We start from the raw sequence: 24,964 nt of genomic DNA, 5'->3' as shown, positions 1-24,964 counted from the left end.
ATTCATCTTGCAAAATCAGGAATAACCACAATGGGTATGTGCTGAGGTGTGCTGCGATTTTCAAAAATTAAAAAAAAATTCTGTAGTGGAAACAAGGTCTCAAATTTTCAGTCTCCAGAACTTTTCAAAGTTATCTGTAAATGTTTGGACAAGGTGCATGTGCCTAGATCAAGATATCAAAACCATGCTAAATAAGATTTCCCTTCATGCAGTGAAAGTCACATTTTGATCCAGTTGTCGGTCAGCTACATGCCACTGTCCTCAAAGTCAAATATTTGCATATTTCTACCTTTTCTCACTTTTAAAAGTAAAATATTTTCTTCTAAAAACTTCTACTTTAGACCAATGCAAAACCGTTCAGAACTTTATACATAAGAAAAACAAATGCCACACGAACACGCATTACCAGAATAGCACTATTTCAGAACTTTACTTGTGTATTAAGAAACAGAATCAAGGTTAAAAGCACCTCTATAAATTTGTGCATTTTAGCAGCACCATCTCAACAGTAAAACCCAAACTGGTTGCATGGCAGTGTTTCAGGGTCATTTCAACACACATTTCCATGTCACTTGCGTCTGCTGTCTGATTGTGCATAGATTGTGGTGCATTTACAAATGACACTTCAAACAATATACAGTGTCTTGCATATGTTTTCACTCATCTCAAAATGCACATGGGTGAATACAAACACTAGACATTTGTTTCCTGTTTTTAGAAACTCAGATTAGCCTAAGCTAATGAGTTTTCACGTACATTATCTCTCTGCCTTGAAATTCATTATCTGCTTAAGCATTTATTCAGAACAACAAAAAGTCTTCTGATTAAAACACTCTAAAACTAAACCAATTAAAAAATTTAATAAAAAAAATAATTAAAAGGGCACTGTTTGAAAACAGTGCTATGTCACTAGCATGTGTTTGCAGAAAACTTAGCAGCACATAGCACTGTTTTCTTTACTTTTACTTTAAGACTGGGGCAGTCTGTGCCCACACTCCATAATCCATTTAGGATTATTGTAAATGTAAACATATGGTAGATCATAGGCCTGTGTGCTGCTGTAGTCAAGTGCTGTGCGATTGCAAAGACCAGCAATGAAGATTGAGATGTGGAAGACACTTGAGTTGTTTCTCTACGTCCTCCAGACTTGGTTCTTGGATGTGATCTCTGAGGAGGAAGTGGGAGGTGGAAGAATATAAAATTATATTACCGTAGGTTTAAAGCAGTGCATCTTCAAGAAATATATTTGATGGGTTGCTAAAGTGCAAACAGATGTTAGTGGTATTTATTCACAAAAGAACATCATTGGTGGGATAAAAAGCTTGTTAGTAAAGAATGTATAAACTAATTTAATTAGAAACACTGAGGCTTTGACATTGCTTACTGAAATCCAAACTACTTAGAATATATTGTTCAAGTATAATATTCAAGGACCAACATTTTTTAATTAATTATTTGGTTGTATTTTCATTCAATAACAGGTCACTAACTTAACTTATAATATTACTCACATTAGTCAAACACTTTGTCCTGGCATTTGAGTTATAACATGTTTATGTTGAGGATACAGACAAGCAGTGTGACCAACAGTTAAATGGAACAAGAACTTACCTGTTGGGAGAGGGGTTTTACCTACATCTCCAAAACTGCTCTGTTCAGTTCTAATTAATCTTTCTCAAAGAAACACTTGAATGCTCAATTCATTTTGCTTGCACCTTCAAATGTGATGCGAAAGCATTGACACACAACATACATATGCATATATTGTAAATGAGGACAAAACGCACTGTTTAGTTTTTAGTTTAGCTATTTAACTAGTGTATATAGTTATCTAATACAACTTGTGACATGAAGTGATTTGACCAAGATCAACATGAAGAGTTACCATTTGTATTGCCAATTTCTTTCTGTTTTTGTCATTGTATCCCTACTTGAAAGTAATGTGTAGTTTTGAATCATTCATATTTAGAACTGCCATTAGTCTTAAAATTCTTGCTTTGAGCTTTGGTTGTTAACTGATATGTGTAATTTTCACAAATCATCTCTAATTTGTAGTTTCTTGTCTTTTTTGGTTGTGGATCATTTTTAGGACTGTTTGGTCCAAACAGCATACTATTAAAATATACAAATATTTATTTATTTAATAGAAATGCATTTTTAGATTCACGCTGAACCTCAGCTTGTTTAAGTGGTGATCTCAAAGTGTTTATTTTCTATAGAAAGAGAAATAAATATTACGCAAATAATTCAAGAACTAAAGCAAAACCTTGCATCCATATTAGTCTCAAGCAAAGCCTTTTTTGCATTAACTGCAGAGCAAATAGCCTGCATTATAATATTATATAGAATTATAAATGTATGGCAACATTTTAACAAAAGAACATGTCAGTTCCTGGACAACCGTTTGGAGTCCAAGAAGCTGAAACAGAGACAAATTTATAGTCAGTGGGCGAGAGATGAAACAACTAAGAGCTTACCTGAACATCCCGTGCACTGTAGTCTCATAGCTTGTCCTCTCCACATCCGATACACTCAACGCATGACTTTTGTCCCATTTGTATGTAAAGTTCTGGAAGAGTAAGCATGAATGACATTATGTACCATATTACATCATCATGTTCTGTACTATAATTAAGCATTTCCGTTGTTTATGTACAATAGCTTTACATGTTATATGTGTAAAGACATTTTAACCGGATGCAAGTGGAAACTGGTTTCAGCTAACAATTTCTTGATTGATTTTTTTCCTGTTTAGAGACTGGGGCTGCCACTGAGACCAGAGACAAAACCTCTACAGATATTGTGTTGTGACTTAAAAATCACTATCTACCCCTTAAATACACACAAGAAAAGAAAACGAGGAAACTATGTTTAGCAACAACAGCAAAAAAAAGAATCCCTCAAATACATTTTCATGTTGTTTCTACTACAGAAAGCACATCAATATAAGTTGACAGTTAGGGTAAATATACTGAGAGCCATAACCGACTTTAAGTTTGGGTATAAGTACCCACAGTACGGTAGCGAGAAGTGCAAAACACATTAACAAATTGGAAAACAAAATAACAAATGCAAAAACAAATTAACAAGTCCAAAAACAAAATAACAAATCCAAAAACACATTAACAAATCCGAAAACATCCGGTTTGTCTGAATTGTCGTTGTGTTTCCGGATTTGGTTTTTTGTTTTTGGATTTGTTAATTTGTTTTTGCATTTATTTTGTTTTCGGATTAGTTAGTGTTTTCTAATTTGTTAATTTGTTTTCCGTTTCCGTTTTGTTAAATGTGTTTTGCACTTCTCAGCCACGGTACCACAGGCATAAAATAAAATTAGTTACCAACAAAACAGTCATACCTCCAAAATGAGTGCCACAAATAGATTGACCCACATGACAGACGAGGTTAACCACCAGGATACAAAATACACCTTCGACCACCTAAAGACAAGCAGGATTATGGTCATTCATTTACACACACACATATACATACATACATACACACACACACACACACACACACACACACACACACACACACACACACACATACACACATTATATATATATATATATATATATATATTCACACACACACTAGAGAGAGAAAGAGAGAGAGAGAGAGAGAGAGAGAGAGAGAGAGAGAGAGAGTAAGTGAGTGAGTGAGAGAGAGAGTGAGTGAGTGAGAGTAAAACATGGCTGAAACAAACAAATTGTTATGACTTTGTGAGCTGTTGGCTTACTCAGAGGTGTATCTTGTGTAAGCATCCATAAAGACCTGCCAGTTATTCACGACCATCACATCATAAAGCAGAACCAGAGAAGACTGAAAGACCCATAAGTCAACACTGAGTATTATGAACAAAATACAACCTGTTATATAAATAGTGCTGATGTATACACTTACAGCAAAGTCGTCAAAGTTATTTGGCCAATATTCCAGCTGTTCATAGGAACCACACTCCATCGTAAAGTTGGATGTACCATTGGCTGAATTGGCTGAACTACAAAAAATTATATATATTTATAAATTATATATATATATATATATATATATATATATATATATATATATATATATATATATATATATATATATATAAAAGGAGAACATACAAAACTCAGTTACAATGTGTTTTTACTACATTAAGGTTCGAGCAGTGATCAACCCTTTAATTAACTCTTGTGTAAAATACTCACATTTCAACTTTTTTAGTATATCTTCTCAAGGGAAAATACTAAACTTGGACAATACTAAACTTGGATATATTATAGAGTAGTCAGTGTGCAGTTTGTAAAGCAGTATAGATTTATGGTCCTCTGAAAATAACTCAACATACAGCCATTATTGTCTAAATAGCTGCCAACAAATGTGAGTACACCCTAAGTGATAACAGCTATACATCATATAACCATACAAAGCCACATGTCCTATTCATTATGTTTGTGTCTGCTTGACAGGACCATACAAATTTGTGTGTCTTGTATTTGAGGGGTTAAAATTTGGTGCTTTGAGTACAATTCTCTCATACTGACCACTGGATGTTCAACATGGCACCTAATGAAAAAGAAGTCTCTGAGGATTTAAAACTTAGAATTGTGGCTTTCCACAAAAATGGCCCAGGCTATAAGAAGATCAGTTACACGCTGAAATTGAGTTACAGAACAGTGGCCAGGGTCATATAGAGGTTTTGTAAGATGGGTTTCACTCAGAACAGGCTTTGCAAGGGTCGATCAAAGAAGTCAAGTGCTGCTAGCATTGCTTTAGAGGTTGCAGAAGAGGTAGGTCTTCTTGTCAGCAGAGCCGAATAGCAGTTTTCCAACATGACATGACTCAAACATCCTGCCAGAATGACAACTGCCTTGCTGAGGAAGCTGAAGCTAATGGAGTGGCCAAATATGTTTCCAGACCTGAACCCTTTTGAGCACCTGTAGGGCATCCTCAAGCTGGAAGGTGGCGAAGCGCCTTGTGTCTAACATCCAGCAGCTCCGTGATGTCATTATAGAGGAGTGAAAGAAGATCCCAGCAACAACCTGTGTAGCTCTGGTGAATTCCATGCCCAGGACGAATAAGGTTGTGATAGATAACAATCGTGCTCACACACAAGATATTTAGACAGTTTTTACATGTTTACTTAGAATGTACTCATTTTTGTTGCCAGCTATTTTGACAATAACGGCTGTATGTTGAGTTTTTTAAAGGAGAGTAAATCTGTACTGCTATACAAGCTGCACACTGACTTCTCTAAAATATATTTCTATAGTTTTTATAGTATTGTCCCTTTAGAAGATGTACTAAAATGGTGGCTGAAATGTAAGGAATGCACTCACATTGGTGAAATACTGTGTGTGTGTGTGTGTGTGTGTGTGTGTGTGTGTGTGTGTATATATATATATATATATATATATATATATATATATATATATATATATATATATATATATATATATATATATATATAAATTTGATGTAAATACAGTACCTTGAGCCTGGAGGTGTAATAGCTCCTCGGAAAAGCCACATACCAATGACAGCATAAACATAGTATACCAACTATATGAGAGAGCAGAAAACACAAAGCCTGTACCCTTAAATCATCACTGATCATGCTTTGAAAACTGAAAAAACCTTAAAGCACTGTTTGAACTCACCACCAGAATGCCGGCAAAGGCCCGCAAGTTTTTCACAAGGTCCACAACAGTGCTAGCCACCAGAGCCATCAGCTACAAAAAGAGGGGGAAATTTTATTATATACATGCCATGGACTCAAGAACCTGCACCGTTAACATCACTTAGGGGATGGTTGGGGTTGTCACATTTTCAAAATGATGAGCAAATTGCCATCAAATAAGCTGCACATTTGAGGTAATTTATTACAAACTAACTAGAAGACAGAACTCCATCAAACAGGCACAATCCAGGACTATGGCCACTGAGAAAAAGCTAAATCGCAATATTAATAATATTAACAAAACAAAAACATTAAAAAACAACTTTGATGCAGGTTTACAGAAAGAGTGTAATTCAAATTGAACAGCAGATCTGCCAGTACTGCCAGCTGTAACTGAATTCAAAGCACTTATTAATGTAGTCTTTCTAATATGTTATTGTTTCTATAAAATAGTTAAAGTAATAGCAACAGATAAATCACAGAAACATGCTTTTTAGATGCCTCACATAATCCAAGAATAGTAATAGACATTAAAAAGTCATTAAAAAAAAAAAAAAAGCATAATTATAATATGGTCATGTTTTCTGTTATAAGTTTATGTAGCATTTATGGAGGGAGTCTCCAGTGTGACCACTTTGTATCGGCAGTAAGTTTTCCACCCCAGTACAGTCTTCAGGAAAGAGGAGATAAAGTGACAGGATGTGTTGTCAGAGAAAGAGGGAGACAGAGAGGCTGGTGATAAAACCACTGTTTGCAGCTGCTATGACATAAGTTAACAGGAACTAACTTGTTCTGTGATGTTCCACAACAATAATGGAAACAAATGGATGTCATGTACAACATATGGCTCTTTAATCATCTGTAAACAGCAAAAATCAACAAGTAAATATTTAAGCATTACAGTACTTGAGCCAGGCTTACGATGTGACTGTCGCATGTGCATATGCATGAGGTGGACTGAAAAGAAATACATGATCATAAAGTTGTTCCTAAGGCATGTGCTGCTGACCTTGATTTCTGGAATGATCCTGAGGAATCGGAAGACAATCAGCATGTTGACCAGTCGCACCATTTCCCATAAAGATATGCCCCCACAGTAAGGATGTATTCTGGTAACAACAGCAACAACACAGCCACCATTAGCACAATGAACACACTTTAAATTGAAGACAGAGAGAGAGAGAGAGAGAGAGAGAGAGAGAGAGAGAGAGAGAGATGAGCTTATCATTATTATCATTATTGTAGCACTTTTTTAAACTGTGAGTCAGTCAATTCACACTTACGATTTTGGATCAGTAATCTTGAACATGACAAAAATAGTAATCTGGAGGATCTATTTAAAGAAGAAACCACACAGATTTTTAGATTTCATTTAACAGGGTAAATCATAAAACACAAAATCTGTCTTTATCAGTACAATTGCTGATCAGACCTTTTACAAACTATAATAATGATTTTTTTAGGTATTTATAAATGTATTTATATACCAGCAGAATGATGGTAAAAAACCCATCAAAGATATTATTTCTGTAAGAGAGGTAACCTCTCCAACTAAGGGAAATCATCTTCAGTATCATCTCCATGAAGTAGTAGATGATAAAAACCCAATTCATCACCTGTACAAAAAAAAAATGAAATTATTATACACAAGAAAAAAGTGTCAAAAAAAACTAAAGGTCAACATGTACCAGTAAAGATTTAAGTTTTCAAGCTGCACATACAAAAATTACAGTTTATAAAGTTTTATATCAGTCTATTTGATGCAGAGGATGCATAATACCTTATACAGGTCAAACATTTTTACACTAAACAAGCCCTGCAAGTAGTCATGAAGTGCTTTTCCTTCACTCAGCCATATGGAACTGTTTAAGGTGCTTCACATGTGCCTTGTTCTGTCACAGAACTGATTCAAATGATTAAAAATGTTATGTATTTTATTTAACTCCTGACCTATCAGGTCACAAGGTGGGGAGTAAACAAAAAATAAATAAAAAAGAGGCCAGAGTATTCACGACAGAAGTAGTATTCTTAGTAAGTAAGTATATGAAGATTTATTGTTTAATCAAAAATTTTGCAAAGAATAAGCTATAGCAAAGACAAACAGCCTCCTCATTGCCACAGTTAAACTAAACGTTTTTTTATAGATTTCAAACTGTGCAAATTGACTGATAGACTGGCAAGAGCCTTGTTGTGTTTACATTTTGCATGTCGAGTGATCTGGTTTTCATATCATTACAAAGGGCCATGTGTGAAAATACCCCTAATGTACTGTGAACCATCAATCAGAAGAAAGTTACCTCCATGTAGAAATCATTCTTTTCGAATACAGTCTTCTCTGCATCCAGCACCAAGATGGTCTGCAAAACACAATTTAGTTTTCTTTAAAAATATTTTTTTATTTGCGATAAACAAATAAATAAAAGTTGTACAATACAAAATCAACTTTCCTCGCTTTGTAAAATTAATATAAATAATATAAACTTAAGTGTTTCATGACTATATGAGCCGATATTCATTTATAAATATGTATATAAACATAAATAAATATATACTTTTTTTCTCTGATTTGTGACTCTACACATTAAAATAGTACACTCCAGTCCTTTAAAAAAGACATGACAAGCAACTTTATATTATAATTATAATTTTATATTATAATCGTAAATCCTCCACCAACAAAACATGCTGTCCAAAGCATGTTGTTTCTTATTATAACCACAAGATGGCAACATGGAACACTTGAACGTAATGTGCGCTTATTTGTTTCAAGCATACTTCTTGTAAAACCTTAAAATGATCATGTATGTTTCAAGTATTTAAAAAAAAATACTATTTGCTATAAAAATCTAATAAAATCAACAAAAATGTCTACTTACACAAATACAGATGACGTTGGCGAGGGCTATGACGTTTCCCAGCACAGTGAAATAGTAGTTACTACACACATTTTGAATGTACTGTAAGAACAAGTAGCTGTACACTGGTTTTGGTGGATGCTAGTGAACAAAGAGCGAATATCATTATTTACTAAAATAATTAAATCATTTACTAAATGTAACAGTATAATAAGTAACTAAAGAGCTACATCGACACAAATAAAAATAAAGTCAAAAGATTATTTCCATATAGCAGAGAATGATACCTCTTTGATCTGTTCCTTCTCCAGTTCACCAAACAGTCTCTGAAATGCTTCACTATCAATAAAACCATCTGAGAATTCCTCTGTAGCCTGAGGAATGAGATGATTAGTAGAATTAAAGCTTTCCGAATTTTAAACCCAGGGCACCTTGTACACAAAGCCTGGAAATCTTCTTTCAACCTGATTTCTGAACTCACCTTAATGATAGCTTGTCTGTAGTATGAGGTCATCTGCACTTTTCTCATTATCTGAAGCACTGTGCCCACACGAACCCTCTTTCTAAACAATTTCGTAAATAATTATAATTAAAAAAAACAAGGGACTTGCAGTTATAGGAAACTATAGATGAATCAACAATGATGAATTTTAAAGTAATGTAATCTACAGAGGAATTGTATTCTTCTTATGCAACAAAACATTTTTTAACTTTTTCTTAAAGAACAATGTGGCATACTTTGTACAAACAAAAAAAGTTAACTTTAATTTGATTTACATGCTATTACAGCTAAACATTCCTCACCTCATCACCCTTTGAAGTTAACAAGCAAATATCAGTTGTTTATAACATGTTTATAAACAACGTTTTATAAATAATTCATAATTAAATATTTCAAAAGCATGTCCTTACAGAAAACTTAAAAATATCCAAAAGGATTCCATTTTTCTTTCCTAAATGAAATGGTTTTAAATCTGATTTAATTACATGGAGTGTTACAGCTATATAAACCTGTGCCTTTAATTTGTAGTAATAGATGGAACTAGCGGCAAAATAATTTTTGCAGTTCAAACTAATGATTGTCCAACCAACGGGTAAAATATGCTGCTATAACTTACACATGATCTTCAGACTTGTCGTCATGGCTTTGACCCGGACAGCACAGCACTTCAAATGCAGCTCTGATTCCCAGGCGCCTCCTTAAAATGGAGGCCTGCATCGACATCTGCAATAGAAGTCAAGCCCATTGGCAGTAATTCTTGAGAAATGCAAAAACACTCTAACAGACACCAAAGACTTAATCAACACAACGCAGTTACTCACCAGTAAGTAGCCTCGAAACTGGTTGTAGATAATAGCAGTGAGCAAATTCATCAAGATATAGGTTCCTGTAAGGGGGGGATGTAATAAATATTCAAATACATATTTATGAAATACATCTGAAGCGCTTAACATAAGTAATATTGTGCAGATTTTATGAAACTTACCACATACGCTGAAAAGTATAAAAAATATGGTATATCCTCGATTAAGTGAGTATGCAGGAACCATCACTGTGGTCAAAAAGAAATAAAAACAATTATGAATGAAAAATCATAAAGGGGCTGTTTACCATGTATGTTTTTACTACAGATACTAGTCACCTCCAACTTGATTATTCCCCTCTATCAATCCATCCTAAACTCTTATCTCATTTATACAACTGGAATTCCAATACCAAGACATTTTTATATATTAAAGAACATCTCATCATTATTTTTAATCGTTTATAGTTGCAGTTAATGTAGTGAAATCAAGCAAGCAGGGTATTATAATACAATACAAATAAAGTAATTCCCTGAATGGACTTGTGCAGTGGTCTGAGGTTTCACAAACATTTATTTATTATTATTTAATCCCAGGTTACTAAAACTATAAAGGGCTTCATATTATTATCAGATTCAAATGGAAATGTTACGATCAAGCCATCAGCACAAAGTTGCCTCAGACGTACTTGTCTGCAAAATGTATAAACATTTTCCAGGTTTATTTTATTATCTTTAAATTACAGCAATACATTAATCACATAAACTACTGGGCACTGGGAAATGGCAATATATTTTCCATGGCAGTGAATGAATGCTAGTCTGGGGAAACCCATCAAATTTCATGTTTAGGTAGAGAAAAAAATAGTCATAAAAAGGAATAATAATTATAGTCAGCCTCTTTAAAGACATCTAAAATTTTCAAAGTGCTATTGTCAGGTTTTGATTAAGTTGTTAAATAGCTAAGTGTCATAGCAAAATAAATAAATTTTGTGTGTCTGTATTGTTCCTTTGCCTGTCACATCATTATCAAAACAGAGAAGAGAGTTTGAACACCAGTGGTGGGCAGTCAGGGCCAGCAAAGCCTTCTCTGAAGCACTGACCTACATTTACAACCTAAAGTCTAATATTTGTTCCAGAAAATTGTATCAATATATTAACAACAGTATTTTTTTTCTTCATTTTGTAGCGTTTCCCTTGGCCTCACTGCTTCCAGTACGTGTATTTGGATATTAGATTTTTTTGTCCAATCAGATTTCAGCCTTTATGTGCTGCCATGTCAATCTAATCTGCCCAGGGCCGGCAAAGTCTGTACTGCTGGCCTATTATTTTCCTTTCTTACAATAATCTCTTATCAATGGGTCTGTTTCTTTAACCAATCAGATTTCAAATTCGGCATTCAGCATTTTTCTGTCCTCTGACTGGTTGGTCAGAGGGAAACTGTTACAGCCAAGTTCGACTGGCAAACACGTGTGTAGCTTTGCACACATTAATACATCTGAGTTAGACTTTTTTATGCCTACGGAGAAAGAGTAATTGCTTTGGTCTCGGACATACTTAAAAATAAATTTTCCAGAAAAGCTAGACATCGTGAGGAGGTCGGCCGAACCCAAAGCTAGCTAGCGTGTCTCAGCCCGGGAAAGGGTTTGTTTACCACTTCCAGACCAGTGAATTTTGTAATGTTATTAGACAAATATTGATTCTGAACTGCTCCAGATGATGTAGGTGGCACAGTTGTAGTTGTAGTGTAGACGTTTAGAGTTGTCTGGGTTTCTTGCTTTGGTAAAATTGTATTCACCCTCCATATGTGAAATGTCTCTCTCTCTGTAATGCCACGCGTTGTTATATTGTGTTTTTGTATTGTATCGATGGTTTCTATAATTGCAACGTGATAGTGGTGGCATTAAGTGGTGGATTAAGTCAGGTAAGTCCCTATTGAAGGCCCAGGTACCAAATGCACAGCCCGCCACTGTTGAACACACTATACAGATGACAGCGCATACAATTTGTGAATATCTACATTACATATAAGAAATGTAGTCGACAGAATCTTTCAGTAGATTAAACATCAAATTGCATTATTAAACTTTACTAGTGATTAAGATGTGTACAACGGAAAAAACTGTTTTTGCAAAACCATAGATAGTCGAAAAGTCTACAATTTGACAATATAGATGGTTTTTCCAGGCCACCACACATGATTCATATGAGCTTTGCTTAAATCATGACACACAGTAAGAAGCACTGTACCGTCTGGGTTATTAGCAGTCGTCAGAAGCACAAGCAGAGAGGACAAGGCTGTAGAAAGGTTTTTAAAGTAAGACTCCCATTCCCCATTCTTCGACGAGTCCTTTTAACACAATACAAAACAGATTTATATGTGAATGATATTCTTCAAAAGTCATACTAACATCTAGTGTTCTAGCAATTATAATGACAATCTATCATTTAAGCAATTCATTTTTTGCTTCAGAACACACATCTCGTGTGTCAGAATAAAGAGTAAATATATGGATATATTAACAGATGATACCTCAGATCTGGGGAAGATCAGCATACCAATCATAGTGAATAAGCACAGGTGGAGAGCAAGAAGCAGGATCACGCTGGGAGAGAAAAAGACAAAAAGATAGTGTTGACTGTGCATCTGTGTTGATGTGTACAAAACATTGTTTAACAGTTTTATTAACGTCTTATTACTATAGAATTAGTTTTACATGGCGAGGTGTGGATAAGGTACTTTCTATAGAAAGAAAGATAGAACAAATGACAGAGATGTTCCTTTTATCTTATTCATTCTATCCTATTTACTGTAAAATAATTCCAGAAAAAATATACAGGTGACAAACTAAAGGGAAAAGGGAAGTCTCATAGCCACTGTGAGAGGCCAGAGCAGCTAAAAGTGTTCCTAGATGTGAAGCTCTGAGGTATACACTACACATTACAGTAACGTGAGAGTAAAAGATTATTAAATTCACCTTCCACAGACATAAGCCATACAACAAGAGGTTATAATAAAATTAAAAAGGTTCTTACCTTGCTATTTCTGGAATTGTCCTTTTGATACATTTTAGAGTTTTCTTCATTAAAGAGGAATTTTGTAAGAGGAAGAATGGCCGAATCAGTCTCCTAACTCGTATGGTCTGCATATGGGGATTAAAAAAAAGGAAAGTTTGCTAAAAAATTCTAAAGCATAATTCTAAATATCGTCTGCTGACCTTTTGTGCATAAATAGAACTGTATGGTGTGGATAAAAATATATATGGTGTGGCTAAAAATATATGGAGTAAAGATATTCCTAATTCAAATTCTATTTCAACTGTTTTAAAATGAATATAAAAAATTATTAGATGATTTAAAATTTAAAACTCACCGTACTACACAACATGGCAAAAGACACTGTGCAGTCAATAACTGAAAATGCTATAACCAGCACGTAGCCAATCAGCCATTTGTTCATACGAAACTCTTCCCATCCAATAACATACCCCTGTGGAACAGAAATTCATGTAACCAAAGTGACAATGAATGCATGCATAGTACCTACTGTATTCTACATGCTCTCGCACTTGCACTTTTCAGCATTTTATATAGAATGATTTCATGCAATATCATACCTTCACCACCACATCCATGATGAAGATGCAGAGGCAGACCATCTCTATGGCCTCAGTGACACCACATGGTGCCTCCCAGGGCTCAGACCTGAAGCGAGGGTCTGATGTGTACGTGATTGAGGAAGGTTTCTCCACAAAAGCCAGAGCCAGAATCACAGCAATGGTAAAACCAAGACCCCTTCATCACAAAAGGGGTAATAAGTATGTTAATAACCATACATATAACTAAATTCATGGGATATTTAATTGTGGAAAACCATTTCAAAAACTAGTTTAAAACTGATAAAAATGTTCAGATTAAAACAAGGCACCTGTCATTATTAATAATACTAATATTAATCAATAAGTGTAGTGCTGATGCTGAAGTGTTGACGCAGTTCCTAGAATTCCTGTAAGCAGCATTAACATCCAAAACAATTTAAAAGACTTAATTCTACATTAGATAGGTCACTACATTAGTTAACTAGTAATTCACCTAGGTTTTTCTCTGTGCAGGCTTGTTGCTGAGAGGGAAGAAGACTTAAATCTAGAGATAATACTATCTTTTATATATAGTGTAATAACTTGGGTCAAATAGGCAAATGAATGTGCCTATAGCACTGACAACAAAAAAGACACAATAACACACCAGTAACACCTCTTGATCCAAGCTTAATTAAGAAATTAAAGACTATAAACCTATTTTTGCTTACTTACCATTGGCATATCCTGGAGTAGTACCATCTGTATATTCTCAAAGATCCAGGGTCAACCTTGTGATTAATGGACCGATACTGTCGAGGAAAATGCACTTTTAATAAAATAAAATCTGAAAGCAGGAGACAGTAAATACTTATAAATATAAAAACATTTGGCACATTTGGGATAGATGCATTACCTGAATGGCATCCTCAATAAATACAACTGCTTGCTGGATGTACAGATCTTCATCACCTTAAGAAAAAAACAGACATGACCAGTACATGATTATATAATAGCCCAGTATAGTCATCATAATATGTCATTCAACCAATGGACTAATGTGATGTGTGGGGAATATTTTTTAATAACCTGAACATTTTATTCCTTAAACCATATCAATTTGCCAACAGTAACACCTTTCACTTACTAAAGAACACCAAATTCATCATTTTGTCTGTTTATAGTTACATTTAATGTTGCTTAACATGCAAGAGAAATGTTACTCTCTCAGGTATGAATAAAGTGATCTATTTATCATATCATTTACATTACACTAGCGTTTTTGAGTAAACAAACAAACAAACAAAATGCCTCAGTCTTGAAGATCCTACCTTTATGGAATCTTTCACAAACTACTAGAGAGACTCATTTCATGTTAAACAGAGGAAAAAGTTAAACAGATAATCAAGCCTTCCCTGGGCACTAACACATGAACAAATGCATTAATATTATACACTGCCTGTCCAAAAAGAAGTCATCCTTAACTGGCCTTAAGAAAACCACTTATCATTAAAGCTAATCAGAATAAATGCTTAAATTTGCTAAGGAGCATAAAAATTACACTTTGGAGCAATGGAAGAAGATCATGTGGTCTGATGAGTGCAGATTTACCCTGTTCCAGAGTGATGGGCGCATCAGGGTAAGAGGAGCCGCGGATGACCTGATGCACCCATCATGCCTAGTGCCTAACGTACAAGCCTGTGGGGGCAGTGCTATGATCTGGGGTTGCTGCAGTTGGTTAGGACTCGGTTTAGCAACGTTATGTGCCCAAAGAATGCAATTAAGCTGACTACCTGAATATGACCAGGTTATTTCATCAATGGATTTTTTTCCTCCCTGATGGCACGGCATATTCCAAAATGACAATGCCAGGATTCATCAGGCTTAAATTGTGAAAGAGTGGTTCAGGGAGCATGAGACATTGTTTTCACGCATGGAATGGAATGGAAACCACATTGAGAATCTTTGGGATGTGCTGGGGAAGACGTTACTCAGTGGTCCGACTCTGCCATCATCAATACAAGATATTGGTGAAAATTTCTGCAACTTTGGATGGGAAGGTTTTTTTTTTGGACAGGCAGTGTATAATACATTCAACAAGAGATGGCAAAAGTATACACATCCTTCACTCTAGTAGAAGTACAGATACTCATGTTCAAGCAGACTCTGGTAAAAGTTAAAGTAAAGTTTGCGCTCTGACATGTACGTAAGTAAAAAGTAGCCATTATTACTGTTTTAGTGTCACGCTGGTAACTGGACCTCACCTCATATTTAATGTCGTTCAGATTTTGTGTATGTATCCAAGCTAAACATCCACCATATAGAACACAAGCAGAAAAAAAGATGATGGTCAGCTGACCGAGAATGTCTCTTTTTTTAATCATGTTTAAATCGCTGACTCCCTCTGTCCCAGCCACGTTAGCCATACTTCTTGTTGCCTTCTGCCTTGCTTGTTAGCTTTGTAGGCTAGCCTATGTCTGTGGTGCGTGATAGCCAAAAAATTATACACCAGTGGTAGGATGAAATAGTCACGCAATGAAAGAAATAGGTTGAGGAAAACTACAAGCAATTAAAAGAAAAAATATTGATCATGTCACCAAATAGATTCAAACTAAAGAAAAGAACCTTGTGTAAAAAATGTAATGAGTGAAAGTAAAAAGCTGTGTGAAAAATAAATAGGGAAGTAAACTATTGATACCAGAAAAATCTAATTAAGTACAATAATACAATTTTTTGTACTTCGTTACTTCCCACCTCTGCAAAAAACATATATAATGTATAATATACAGTATCTTCTTCTTCTTCTTTCGGCTTCTTCCATCATCCGTCTCCATACTACTCTGTCCTCTACATCTGCCTCTTTCAAACCAACTACCTGCTCTCCATTACTTTGCACACTCCCCATTACTTTACACTGTTGACCCCAGGTACCTAAATTCATCCACCTTCACCACCTCTCTTCTCTGCAACTGCACCACTCCACTGCCTTTCCTCTCAATCACACACGTGTGCTCTGTCTTACTCCTATTGACTTTCATTCCCCTTCTCTCCGGCACGTACTACCTCCAGCTCTCCATGATCTTCTCAACCTGCTCCTACTCTCAAGGGCTTAGAGCTGATCCTTGGTCCAATCCAACCTCCACCTTGAACTAGTCTGTCATTCCTACTGCACACCTCACTGCTGTCACACTGTCCATACATGTCCTGCACCACCCTCACATACTTCTCTGCCACACCAGACTTCCTCATACAATACCACAACTCCTCTCTCGGAACCCTGTCATATGCTTTCCCTAAATCCACAAACACACAATGCAACTCCTTCTGACCTTCTCTATACTTCTCCATCAACATTCTCAAAGCAATATACAGTATACTTTATAAATAGCATACGATATGCATTGTGATTTGCTTTACATATAAAATTACCCTTGGAATCAGGAAAAAAATAAAAAATAAACGCAATTTCTGACCAATCATATCTGAGAATTCAAAAGAGCAGTGGTATTATGCAAAAATATTAAATTTTCACAAAAGATGTTTTTTTATGCCAGTAAAACTCTAGCATGGCATCTTTTTTTAAAAATGTTGTTTTACAATGAAAGGAATAATTATTAAAAAAAATACAGAAATAAAAAAATATAACATAAAAATGAATACAATTTGAGGAGTCAGCTACATTAAAAAAGTAACAAAGATAACTGCGCTACTGATCATAGCATGACTCTCATGTCCCAGACAATTTCCAAACCCTATTACAATACATTTAAAACATAAAGTAAGTAAATGCAGCTGAGGAATGGACAGCATAACTTTCTTATTGCTTGTTTCATATCAAACTGAAAAACCATAACCACACTATTTGATCAAATCACCGTGCAGACAAATTATCACAAGAACAAGATTTACATCTGACATGCAATACTACCAGTAGAGAAGTCACTAAAGGGCAAATCCAGCTAAAAGTCAAGACACATATTAATAAGATTTATACATGCAGCCTACTTTTCCTGTGGGTAATGTTTCTGTAGAACATTAACCTAGCACAAACCTTTTGCCTCTTATTAAAAATCGAATAACAGCTTTATATTTAGGTTATAAAGATTCAAAGTGATTATTGAAAAGTTACAATTCACCACAATTTTATAAATAAAAAAGGAAAAAATGATATGAAATATAAAAAGGTAGTCTTTGTCATTTCTTGTTTCATAGTCATTAACAATAACACTGGCACCAAGACTTCCACATGCATATACATACACCATATCGCCAGAACTATGAACTTATATGTATTTTTTTGAACATCCAAAAAGGTCCAAAAAGAATGAACCGATTTAATTACGCAATATTTTATTAAGGAAAACTAATACGAACTCCAGCCAAGTCACAAGTCACAAAGTCACAATTAGATAATTCCTCTTTCAAATGGTCACTGACTCTTTCCATGACGATGCTTGAGAACTGAACCAATGCGTCATGATATTGGTTCATTCTATTTGAATAAACCTGTATATTCTATTTAACTGTGTGTTTGAAACTATGTTGAGACTTATGTGTCAGGCACATTTGGTATTTGTGGTTACATTAAATGTACTAATCAAAAATGTAAATATGATTGAAAGGCATCCAATGAAGGTATATGAAAATTTAATTTCTACATGGCATGCACCATGCACTGGTACACAATAGCACTCAATATATTCCATTATGCTTCAATAATTTTCTTAATCCAAAACTAATATGAAGAAATTAAAATGTAGGCAACTTTAGTTATGTTGCTGAGGAAAAAAACATTATTGTGCTAGTATTCACTTTTGTTTTATGTGACTTTAAGGAACTGCAACAGTGCCGTGTTCTCTGCGCAGTGCACTCTTTTACAATGGATACGCAATATTGGCACACATTCACGTGTACATATGATTCCCCTTGTGTTTTGATGAACCATGGCACCTACAAGTCAATTTGAATGTAATGATTGTCTTGTACTTATAAACGGTTCATTAGGTAAAGTTTGCAGAGAAAAAATTGATGCAAATTTCCGTTTGCAACAGTGTACTGGCAAATTATATCATATCTTTCGCCATCATTTGATTTCACTGTATTGTCTGATCGTCATGTAATCCAGTAACTTCATGATCAGGTGTCCTGACTGTTGAGTAATGAGCAAGATTTCAACCCTGGATGTATGTTTGTCTGTGTGTTTGCACATACATGGATGTCATTCAGAAATAATAACAAATGTTTACAGCTAACCTCCATTTGAGAATATGTTCATTTTCTGTTCACCTTTTTTACCACCACCTAGTAACAGTCAGGTGTTATGTGTCCTTTTTACTCCTAGGCATGACCACTGATATCTTTAACCTTTCTCCTGTGTTCCTGTTCAGATATATTGCCATGGCTAAAATGTGTGCGAAGATATAACGTTCTTATATTCCCTGCTTCAGTGTGCACTAAATCCAAGTACATCACATGCCTGTGAGACTGTTTTACTACATGGTGCACAGACTTCTGTGTAATAGTGAGTGTTACCCAATAGATTTAACATGCTGTGTCTTGTCCAGAAGTATTGTTTTAACAGGACCAAAAAAGTTAACTTATTAAATTATGTGTTATGTAAGGTTTGGGGAATTTTAAGCTAACTTATCATATTATACCACTTATTATATACATTTTGGAGATTTTAATTTCAATTAGAAATTTATTTATTAGTTCAGTTTTAGCAATTTTAGTCCTGGTGCAGTTTAAAAAAAAGAGAGAAACTATTTTGTATCTGGTATGTAGGAATACATGAATGAATTATGCATGTATAATAATTAATTATAATCTGTCTGGCTTACTGCCAGGATTACCTACAAAACAAATCAGGCAGTGTGCCCAATGCTACCCAGTCACTGGAAATTGGTAGTAAATGGTTTAAAATAAACCCCATAAGTACACACACACACACACACACACACACACACACACACAGTATATTATATTATATATACACATACACACACATATATTGTCATGCAGCTCTGCCAGCTTCCTCTAATAGCCAATTGCAGTAAATTACAACTCCTTTTTAAACAAAACAGCAAAACTATTCCAAACTTTCCAATTTTATTTTCATTTTTTTTTTTATCTTTTCAATTGTAGAAAAGTTAAAATTACTGTTTTCCTCTATTACAAGGTGCTGATCCCCAACCCTCCCATGAAAACACTTTGATAAAATATTTTTTATATAAACCTTGCAGGAAGAGCATGTTAGACCCACTGTTATAGTACATAAAAGCAGCCCCTTCTGACCAGCCAGATTCGCCAGTAATAGTCATTACTGCCATTGTATATGAAAACAATAATAATGAATTCAATATTCATTTATATATCTTCCATCACAATCTAATGCATCAGCTGTCTGATCCTTCTATAAGTAGTTGTTTATGAATTCTTATTTATTTTGTACTCAAATAGCTTTCAGAGGAATAAGAGAAAACAGGAAATAACCCTGTCAGCATTCTCCCTAAAATAAAAAAATATCCTATACTAACACCATGTTGTTTCAAGTCCCAAAATGTTCGAAGCCAACTATAAAGACCTACATATTGCATCAAGTCAAGTCAAGAAGCTTTTATTGTCATTTCAACCATATATTGCTTACGCAGTACGCAGCAAAATGAGTGCTACATTTAACAACATAAAGCTACATAACAGAACACACAGAGCTAAGGACTAGTAACACAGAGCTAAGGACTATTTATCAGCTATTTAAGTAGAAGAGAACACCAGTCTCGCATTTTGATATAGCAGAAAAATGCTGTCAGAGTGAATTACCTGCAGAGTGTGTGTATCTCTCTGGGTCAAAGTAAAAATCTTTCTCTGTGTCATGGAACCTTGTGAATATTCTCAGAATGCTGCAGACAAGTCTCAGAGCTACTGATACCAGAATCATTCTCACGCACACTAAATGCTTTTCATGTTTGTTTTGAACTTCTACTCTGCCTTTTAAAAAAATAAGGGACAGTCGTCAAATTGCATTATTTATTATCAATAAAAGTAATAAAGCAATTAATTGAATGAATAGTGTGACTTGATTGTTGTACTCACTTTGATGTCAATCTAAAAAAATTAAATCCTAAGTATTGGTTTGGCATTTGTGAGGAGCATTTATTTAAAATAGTGCACTTTGAAGGCAATTTCTTAACAAATAACAGTCACCTGAGAAAATTAAGCATAAAAATGCTCCTGATTTTGAGAAAATAAATTGATATTTATTACAAATTTAAATATAAAGAAATCAATTTTCTCAGGATTCAAGTGGCAGAAACTGACTTAAAAAACCTGATGAATAACTGATGAAGCCAGAGTGTATTAAATGCAGTTAGAGTAAGAAAATGGCACAATATCATCTATTCCCTAATGCAAAAAAAGAGAAAATAAAATACATCCTTTTTTTTGTTTATTTTATTTTTTTAACAAAAAGGCACACACTAACAGCGTTAAGAAAAATAAGTGCACATCTCTACAGTCACTACATGCATAGTCCCTAACGATTCATTAAAAAACTGTCACCAATGCAAAAAGCATGTGTACGTTCTGCCAGCACTTTACACACCGCTGTTAACAATGTACTGTGGTTTTAACACACACACCCTCAACTACATGAGTCACCATTTTTACCATTTTACTCCTTACAAACTGGAAGCGTTAATACTGACAGACATCAAGAAGGTCTTACGAGACACTTATTGTGTGTGCTCATCCCAAAAGTTGTTAAAAATTTAACACAAAGTGCGGAGGAATGCATTTCTATAAGGATTTATTTGAAAATAACAAAAAAAAAAAAAATTGCATCAGTAGAATATCAGTACCTGTGCATTTGACCAATGTATCACATTCTGTTTGGTTAGTAGTTTGATTGAGTTTCTATATCAGCACAAATTGCATTTGGGGATAGTTGGGAAAGGAAATGTCATTCGGTAACACACAGAGGCAAAAACACCCTGACAACCCCTCTTGCCATCTTGAGGGCATTTCATTGGACAAATTCAAACAATTTAATAATAGTTACTTTACTAGACGAATTCATTCACAATTAAAACAAGAATATCTCCAAAGCAGATTGCTGTGTTTTCTATATACACTACCATATTAGTAGCCATAATACATCACAGTAGTAAATCTAAGAAAAATAATGTGTAGAATTAATTCGTTCTGGAGATTTTATATATTTAGATTCTAAGTACACTTTAATTTTAGTGCCAATGTAATAGATTGTTTCAAATTAACTTACGTTCCTTGATATGGACAGAGTCCCTGCTGTGTGAATAAGAGAGACGACTCTTGCCCTTCGACTCGGACTGTGAGTCGGCTTCCGAGTCCCGCTTTCTGCTTTCCGATAACAGTGGCTCCGTCTCCATTCGGTTTTGCTGAAAATGTTGGACAAATCTCTTTACTTTACGTCGACTAAAAATATCAGTATGTGTTAAGAAATACATTAAGAGTGTAATACCGTGAATAAAGTGTCCGAGGATTCCTCAGGACAGACCTCAGAAGTTTCGCCACTCTGACCGGGTGACTGCTTTCCGCTCATGACAACAAGAAGGCGGGTGTTTTTAAGCTTCCCCGCCCATATTCATATAGTCTCGCGTGTCACTGGATTCGGTTTTGCTTTTGTTTAACTCGTAATGCAATAAAAGTTTTCGCGAACAAGTGGGGAAACCTTGTTACTTTTCTTTAGAAAATTGCCGCTCCTCAGCATCCTCTGACTGAATATCAACTGCGCCAGCTTTTTATACAGCGAACATCCCGAGCGCGTGCGCTATCGAGAGCAATATCGCGACAAAAAACGTGACCTGAAACTAAAAGCAATTTGGCCCCGGACTGTTTAGTAGTGTAAAAATAGTATGTTTATTTTATATATATATATATATATATATATATATGCCTAATTCAGCTAAATAAGTAAATGTCTTTCTAAAAACAATCAATTTATAATATTATTATATATTATTATTATATAAGAAAATAACATTAAAAGTAGCAACAAATACACATGGTAGCCCAAATGAGAATAAAATAAATCTGATGTACGTTTTAAAAACAATTCTGAGGATATGGTGAGGATAATATAGATGATTAAATACCTTGTAACCTACACCTGTCCAGCAAAATAACTGATAATATTAATACCACAGATCAAATGGTATTTGTCGACTTTTATTCCTGCATAAAACTAATCCAATCCGAATTTATATTTTACTTTTGTTACAAAGCTGTTAGTAAGCCCTGACACTGGTAATGCAAAATACATATATTCTTACCTCACATAAAACTTCTCCATATCAACAATGACACATATTTTCATGTGAAATATCTGCCATGTAAGTTCCTCTTTTTTTTAAATCATATTAAAATTGATGAATGAATGAATGAATATTCAAAAATGAATACTAGCGTTATATGTTAATGGTTAGTTTTTATTTTATTTAATTTCATCTCAGCTTTATTTGTTACCAATCAAAATTTGTGGACAAGACTGACTGCTATGAGGATAAGCTGTGAGCCCTGACACTACCACAAACTAATCAATATGGCCTTAGACATTTAGTCGAACACCATTAAATACATGAACACCAATACACCAAATGAATACATAGGACAAGGGCGTGGCTATATGACAAAATAAAATACAAAATTTGTATTTATTTATCAGTTAAGCAAAATGTGCTTTATCCTTTTTTGTTTAGAGTTTTGCATTCCTGGTACCACTTACTTTACAGCAGTTATAAATAAAAAATAGAGCAAACACAACACACCCATCCTGAATACGTCCCCAAACTACAATTCACAAAGTCAATTTGGGTGAATTAGTTCGGGTTATATTTACATGCCATTTTATAGAAGTTAAAATATGCTTTATTCTGCACAAGTCCTATTAAATAAATTAGAAGATTAATATCACAGATCAGATCTTTTTTTTAATTTTTATTACCCCAGCTTCCTATATAAAACTCATCCGATCCGAGTTGGAATTTTCCTTTTATTGTTACAAAGCTGACACTGGAAATACAAAAAAACATGTCTCTTTTCCTCAAAGAAAACTTATAAATATCATCTATTACACATTTTCATGTGAAATATCTGCCATACACATTCCTCTAAGTTACATCAGTAATAGCATTGTTAAATAATACTTACAGAAACTGTTAAAGGAGATTAATCAACATATCATCTTTGAAATGCAAACATAAGAGTAGCATAGCCATTTATACAGGCTTGTCCACAATGTTAGACCAGTTTAGCTAGCTTAATTTTACAGCAAATGGGTCTAAATTAATTACCATATATAGTTTTACACTTCAGTATTCATGTCTGGGATAATTCTTTTTATTTCCTTTTAAAAGCATAAATTGAAACATATACCTTTTTTGGGGAAACAGATTCAAATAATAGTGATAAGCAATTTAATTGCATCATAAAGGCTATGAAGAATATGGCAGAAACTATAAACTTAAAAATAAAACATTTAATACTCACTTATCAGTATATTCATGTGCATGCTCGGTGTCATTGTTTATTGTGGGCCATTGTTGAACTGACCGTTGTTGAGCAGTGATTTCACTAGTACAAAGACATGGTACATGGCGTTTACAGAATATGACCATAAATATTCTGATTTGTGAAACCTTCAGACAAAGTATAAGTGGTTGACATGCTCACTGTCTCACACACAGACATATATTAGGGTCATTTGTGGTCTCACCCTCAGATGAGACCCCTTTGATCATCTTTGGCTTCATTGTTCTCCTTAACAACTTATCACATTCTTTTGTTCTGTTATGTTAGAACCTGTGGTCACCCATTGTTTCTTTTTTAATCTTGTCCAGTCTTACACAGCATGGGCCTGGTTCCCATTTGATTAACTAATCAATAACAGAACAGGAACCTTAAAGTAATCTCATGAGTTAAAAATCTATACCGATATTATTTTAAATGCCCAATACTGATATTACACTATATATTAACAATGGGATGTTTATTGTTATATTTCTTTTAGATATTATTATTATTATTATTATTATTATCATTAACTGACAAGTTCTGGTAGAATTTATAGATTCTGTGGGGGATATCCTTAAACATTTAACCTGTTGCATGTTTTCTTGCATTGTATAAATGTGTTTAACTGACTCCTAAGCACCAAGTCTGCCTGGAAACTAGTATAAAGTCTATGGCTTGAATGTATAACATACACCATTGAGCTTGTCGAGTAACATTTTTATAAAGTGCATTCTTAGAAATAAATAGAAGTGTCTGAGAATGCTATTTTTGTTTCATTCTAGTGATAAGCTTTATTTTATATGTATTATAAATTTGGGTGTGCATTACATTTAAACTAAATGTTGATCATTTGGAAACAGACTTATAAGTTGGAGTCAGATAGTTCAATTTACAAAAATGATAAATTTGAGTCAAATATATGTAATTTTTCCACTACAACTTTCTTTAGCTACAAAATTCTTTACCATATTAATGTACGATACTCATGTCAAAGCATGGGCTTTCACATAG

General features: G+C 34.3%; 1 protein-coding gene across 3 annotated transcripts; it reads right to left on the bottom strand.

The window, feature by feature from the left end:
* Positions 1-402: 402 nt before the first annotated feature.
* Positions 403-22,189, bottom strand: tpcn2 (two pore segment channel 2). 3 transcript variants are annotated; one of them, XM_046857989.1, is made up of 26 exons: positions 21,903-22,187; positions 21,684-21,816; positions 14,322-14,377; positions 14,141-14,217; positions 13,445-13,622; positions 13,201-13,317; positions 12,864-12,970; positions 12,361-12,433; positions 12,078-12,177; positions 10,011-10,076; positions 9,847-9,911; positions 9,642-9,748; positions 9,005-9,086; positions 8,811-8,897; positions 8,545-8,664; positions 7,966-8,025; positions 7,156-7,284; positions 6,952-7,001; positions 6,678-6,777; positions 5,649-5,720; positions 5,480-5,550; positions 3,904-4,000; positions 3,740-3,822; positions 3,356-3,437; positions 2,478-2,569; positions 403-1,167 (listed from the first exon to the last, which is right to left on the bottom strand). In XM_046857989.1, exons 1-26 carry the CDS (start codon positions 21,981-21,983, stop codon positions 1,065-1,067), a joined length of 2,388 nt encoding a protein of 795 aa, XP_046713945.1. In that variant the 5' UTR covers positions 21,984-22,187; the 3' UTR covers positions 403-1,064. The 3 variants fall into 3 exon arrangements, 2 of the variants coding, with proteins under 2 accessions (XP_046713945.1, XP_046713944.1); XM_046857988.1 differs by having other exon boundaries at positions 21,684-21,819; positions 21,903-22,186; XR_006926973.1 differs by lacking the exons at positions 403-1,167; positions 2,478-2,569 and having other exon boundaries at positions 3,379-3,437; positions 3,904-3,995; positions 21,684-21,819; positions 21,903-22,189.
* Positions 22,190-24,964: the final 2,775 nt, after the last annotated feature.

This window comes from Silurus meridionalis, chromosome 9, assembly GCF_014805685.1.
Source record: "Silurus meridionalis isolate SWU-2019-XX chromosome 9, ASM1480568v1, whole genome shotgun sequence".
Lineage (NCBI taxonomy): Eukaryota > Metazoa > Chordata > Actinopteri > Siluriformes > Siluridae > Silurus > Silurus meridionalis.
The sequence above is the reverse complement of the archived record's forward strand: the minus strand, read 5'-3'. Positions and strand labels throughout refer to the sequence as shown.

What these genes read in the sequence shown, in the direction of transcription:
- tpcn2 (XM_046857988.1), bottom strand. Translation starts at nt 21,983, where the DNA reads ATGAGCGGAAAGCAGTCACCCGGTCAGAGTGGCGAAACTTCTGAGGTC. An exon ending in ACAGACAAGCTATCATTAAG is followed by an intron (nt 8,898 to 9,004) that starts GTGAGTTCAGAA and finishes CTCATTCCTCAG; the next exon opens with GCTACAGAGGAATTCTCAGA. An exon ending in GGATCATTCCAGAAATCAAG is followed by an intron (nt 5,721 to 6,677) that starts GTCAGCAGCACA and finishes CTCTTTTTGTAG; the next exon opens with CTGATGGCTCTGGTGGCTAG.